Below are 5,517 nucleotides of genomic sequence, written 5' to 3'. Positions count from 1 at the left end.
AATGATACTGAAAGGCATATTTCAACTCTCCTAAATGGTGAAGTTTTTCAGAAGTTTTGAGATCTGCTTATGAGGGGGAAAAAATCTACCTGTAAAAGATCCTTGTACTGAGGAAATCAGCTTGGCACTTTAACTTATTTTGAGAACACAAAGCAACCTACTTTGTTGAAATTGCTCCGAGAGAAAAAAAGCAATCAAGAAAATTCTCTGTCCTTCCATCTTAGGGCTGATCTACAGCACAAGTACAGAAGCTACTACACTAGCTCATACAACATTGTTTTTATTACATGAAACTTAGCTAAAAAGCAAAGTACTTTCAAAAACTTCCCAATTTATATTGAATGTTACTTACAGCAACTTGCCCTTTTATGAGCTTGAATTTGAAATAAAAGGTGATATGTATCAGTTGCAGGTACTTCCAAAATTAAACTGGTGTTTATTAGCTAATGGATTCATTTTAATTGATGACTAAAATGTTCTGTTAATAACACAAAATCCTTACAGTCCTAGTAATCTTTCCTAATTTCCCTAACTATAGTAGAATTAATTTATCTGAAAAATATTCTTCCATTCTTCCCTTAGAGAGTCATTTACAGCTTAGAGTATTTGTACTTATGAAAGTATAACTAACTTTGTTATACTTTGTTAATTTCAGAATGTCGTAAATTGAGAGACTGCTTAAAGCTCTTTGAATCTGAAAAAGAACTAAAAAAGATCTGCAAGATTGCACAATGTGTAAGAAGTACTTTTCTCCAGTAATTTCACAAGTTTTCTTTATGGGGTTGTTTGCATACTTTACTTGAAGCATAGCATTTACTCATCCGTTTGTCTATTAATTTTACGTCTGACTGACCTTTTAGAGTTGTTCTGCAGCAGATTCTCAGTAGCAAGCAGAGATGATGACAATAGTAATCACTGAATAACGTGGCCAAAACAACCCCAAAACTGTAGAATTATTATTTTTTTCACACAAAACACATCCAATCCCAAAAGGAGTCTATAAAATAAGTCACAAGTGCACAGAATTAGTCACAGTGGGTTTGGACTATGAAAGTCAAAGCATTAGGCTATACAGCTAAACAGAAAATTCTCAATAAAGAAAAAAAATAACAATCAGTTAGAAAAATTATCAAACACTGTGTTTTAGGATAGCTGTACTCCACTACCATCTTCCTGGGCAAAACCAAGAGGTTCACTCAATAGCCAAGAGAAAATCTGGGAATGCTTCAGATCATGCATTCAGGTAAGGCAAATAATTTTTCACTGCATAGTCTTAATTATCAGAAAATAACTAAGCAAGGAAGTATGATATGGACCATTTCCCCTGAGATAAGGCCCCAATATATCTAATGAAATGTGTTGTAATCAGGGCAAAACAGTGCTTTCTGCTTCCATGTTTCCGTGCAAGAAACTGCACCATGCATTGTGATATGCTTCATTTGCTGGCTCTTTGACAAACTTCATTAAAGGCCATCATTACATGCCAGAATGACACACTTCTTAGTCTCATTGAAAGCATGTCCTCATGTATGTAGCATTAATGTGTCATCAAAACTGGGACATGGATTCCCTGGGGAATTTTATACAGCCTCCAGGGCTTTGTTCATAGAATATATTGATGGTATTGGTTGAAAATAAAACCATGGGGTGTGGTGACCTGTGAACATGAAGGACAGAAATAAATTGCCAAGGTGGCAAATTTCATGTGATGTCAACCCTGCTTTGAATCCCATCTTCAGTGCCCCAGCCTGCCATTAGCCAGTAATATATTATTAGTTCCTTAAGGCAGGTGGTAGAAAGGCAAGGTCTTCCCCAAAGAAGGCATAATTACATCAGGTAAGTGCAATGTAAAGACAAGTGTTTAACCCTATGATTAATGCAATTAACAGAACAAAGCTTTTAGAAACAATAAGCTAAAAAGAGAAAGCTGAAAAAAGGAAGGTGGGTGGTATAAAGAAATAGGCATGTTTGCCTGTGAGTAGATATGAAGGTGTTGATAAAGGTAACTGAGAGAGGAACTGTTGTGAGTAACATAGAGACAAGTCGTGACCTTGTAAGGATGATAAGTCTGTAATATAACAAGTTGACTTAACAATGGAGAAGGAGTTTGCGGGGGAGGGAGAAGGAATTCCAGTTTCTCAGTCACAGGACTAGTAAACACTGCCTCGTACACTTGCTACATTACACACATGCTGCTCAAAGGGCACAGTTTCCCTGTTAGACATGAAAAGACCTGTCATAAGAAAAAAGATGCTAAAATGTGATTAGACAAAGGAGGTATGTATTTTATCTTTTAACTTATTTGATCAGTTACGCTCGCTTCGAGTTTGGTGAGAACTGGGTCAGCAAAACCCCGCGATCAAATTTCTAGAGCTAGATTTTTAGTTTGTGGTACTTACTTACACTAATAAGCTTGTGATGCCCTATTTACTATGTGGTTTTATTAAACAATGCTGAAAAGCAAACATCTTACATGTGTCTTAGAGACACTGTGGTTATTGTAATTAGTCATCAAGTAAGTAAAGCTGCTCAATGAACCAAACTGGCAAGTCCTTCTCAAGTATCTTCCTTGTCTTTTAAGCTTGTGGATGAATGTAGCCCTAACTGTGAGAAGTTAACCAACTTGATCAAATAAAACAGTGTCTGGTAAAACGAAAGTGTTTGGGGTTTATTATGGGTTAGGCCAATAAACCTACTTGAACTTCTCTGATAAACCCACAAACTTACATGTGTACACACATGAAACCCATAAAGGCAGAATGAATTTGACTACCAGATGGGAAAATCCCTGCACCCAAGTTGTCCTCAGTTTGAGCTATTTCCTACATGGGAACAGTTGTAGACATTTCTGTCCTACTTGTTCTACAACCTCTTCACCTCTGCTGGCAGTCTGCACTTAAACCACAGATGAGTTATCACAGGCAGTCTCTGAGGCAGTATATTTGGCAGTAGATTGGACTACAACAAATATTCCTCATTCTCGTATTTCCTGACTTTAACAATTAGATCTTTGAAGAATTACTCAGTGTCAGAGCTGTGATTTAATCAGTGAGTACAAGCTGTCTCATAGCTATGGTTGTACACCCTTTGTTACTTAAAGGTTATCTTTCCTAAATGCTTCTAAGGTTCATGCATGCAAGTCCTTCAGTCATACTGCTTTAGTCAGGGCTGCCATTTTACTGGTATTTTCATGTTGAAGCTGTTGACACTGACAGCCCTGGCAATATCTAATATAAGCTTAATTGCTAATGGGTTTATAAACTCATGCACGGCAACTGCAATTCTTAGAGGAAAGAAGTGTAAATTAAAAGTTATGCTGAGAGACTCTTTACCTCATATGAGTCTAGAGTGACACCCTGGCAGATTCTCCTATACATGCAGGAACCCCACAGCCTGCTAGATTTCACATGAGTGTAAAAGTTTACCATGCAGTAAACTTTGGTAGCATAGCACAGTTGATGACAAATTCCTGGGGGATCACATATAAGGAAGGGAGGGGAAGTGGGGAAACACGAGGATGTGAGGAGAAGAGAGTGCTTCACAATAAGGAGATATACCAGCCACACATCCTCCTCTCCTGAGCAGATTCCAGTATCTAGTGGTACCTGAATCCTTGTCTTTCTATCCTTGTCTCTGCATTAGAGGAGAGGAGGTTGGTTGGGGTAAGAAATCTGCTGTATTCTTATGGCCAAAGGGTATTCTGCCCACCAGAATAATGAAAGGTGCACTTGTTATTTGTGGTGCACTTTCTGATCTCCTTCAACTCTCCCACAAGAGAGACCTGGGATTGCAGGACCTTACCTCTCTGGAAGTGTCTTGACTACTTATCCTAATTCTGCTCCAAAAGCTTGCATGTAACTGACCTTGGCCACCTTAGACATTTGGGTTCATTTTCCCATGCACTGCTAATTTCAGGAGTGTTTAAAACCTTTGACCTCCTACAAACAGAGTTTCTTTCTTCTAAAAAAAAAATTTAAAAGTCAAGAAGACACAAAAAAAAACCCCAACAAAACCACCAACAAAATAACTTCAAACTCAAAATGTTATTATAGCTGATGTTTTTCCTTTTGGTAACAGAAGGCTGGAATTTTACCAACCAGGTCCTGAAGAACTAACAGATGACCATTCATCAGACTACAGAGGGTTTTCATTGCATCCAGACTGGAATTAGCCCAAAGATAATACTCGGGGTGGACAATGAACAACACTGCTAAGTGCCATGATGATCACACCTTGGATAAGTATTTGTTTCCATTTGTGTACAGCACTGTGATGATCATCAGTATTCCCATCAACTGCATATCCCTCTATGCATCTTGCATTCAGGTGAGAAAAAAGAATGAGTTAGCAGTCTACATCTTCAGCCTATCCCTGGCTGACCTTCTGTACTCTCTGATTCTGCCTCTGTGGATAGACTATGCCTGGAACGGTGACAACTGGAGGTTCTCTGCCTTGCTTTGTCAGATTTCTGCATTCCTTATGTATATGAATTTCTACACCAGCACCGCGTTCCTTGCTTGCATCTCTGTTGACAGGTACTTGGCATTAGTTCACCCCCTGAAGCTCCAGCACTTGCGCACAAGAAGAATTTCATTGTTTGTCAGCATACTTGTCTGGCTTTTGGAAAGTGTCTTAAATTCAGCCATACTGGTGAACAACGAAGTGTTCAATGATCCTTGCAATTTCACTAATCATACATTATGCTATGATAAATACCCCCTGGAACAGTGGCAGTCACAGATGAATTTATTGCGCATATGCTCAGGGTACCTGCTTCCTTTGATAATCATTGTGTTTTGCTACCATAAAATCTACCAAGTAGTGAGATGTAATCAAGCCACAGTAGATGAAGAAAAGAAAAAAGTGAAGAAACTTATTCTGAATATCATAGTTACTTTCATTGTTTGCTTCACTCCTTATCACATTGTATTGCTTATTCGCAGCATCAAAGAACCTTACACCAAAGACCCACAGATTTTGCTGCTGATGTATAAGGTTTACAGAATCACACAGGCCTTAACAAGTTTGAATTGCATTGCTGATCCCATTCTTTACTGCTTTGTGAGTGAAACTACACGAACAGACATACTGAATTTACTCAGGTGTTGCTTGTGCCTACAAAAGTATGAGGGAGACCAAACAAAAGACCTTTGTCTGTACAGTTCTGCTACAAAGAGCAGTGCACTAATCACCTACAGAACTTCCTGTGAAGTGGTAACTGTCAAAAGGCCTGAGCAAGCAGTACAATAAAATTGGGTATCCTAAAGGGGAGAGAAAGAAAGGGAAAAATTCTTTCCCAACCTGCACCTAGGAAATACCTGGCAAGTCACAGACACTACTTGAAGTGAAACCAGTAGCTGGATCTAAGAAGTTATTAGAGGGTTAACAAAATCAATGGAGCATCAACACATATCTTTAAATCAGGCATGGTACATAATAAATGAATGTCAACAAACACACACACAGTCAAGAAAGATGACCATGACACACAGGTTTCACCACAGAACTGCCTCATGT

At 38.5% G+C, this 5,517-nt stretch overlaps 1 protein-coding gene across 1 annotated transcript; it reads left to right on the top strand.

Moving 5' to 3' along the window:
* The first annotated feature begins 1,190 nt into the window (after positions 1-1,190).
* On the top strand, positions 1,191-5,250 carry GPR65 (G protein-coupled receptor 65). Its single transcript, XM_009904844.2, has 2 exons — positions 1,191-1,243; positions 4,101-5,250. Exon 2 carries the CDS (start codon positions 4,198-4,200, stop codon positions 5,248-5,250), a length of 1,053 nt encoding a protein of 350 aa, XP_009903146.2. The 5' UTR covers positions 1,191-1,243; positions 4,101-4,197.
* Positions 5,251-5,517: the final 267 nt, after the last annotated feature.

This window comes from Dryobates pubescens, chromosome 5, assembly GCF_014839835.1.
Source record: "Dryobates pubescens isolate bDryPub1 chromosome 5, bDryPub1.pri, whole genome shotgun sequence".
NCBI classification, from domain to species: Eukaryota; Metazoa; Chordata; class Aves; order Piciformes; family Picidae; genus Dryobates; species Dryobates pubescens.
Note: the sequence above shows the minus strand (reverse complement) of the source record. Positions and strands in the feature narration are given on the sequence as shown.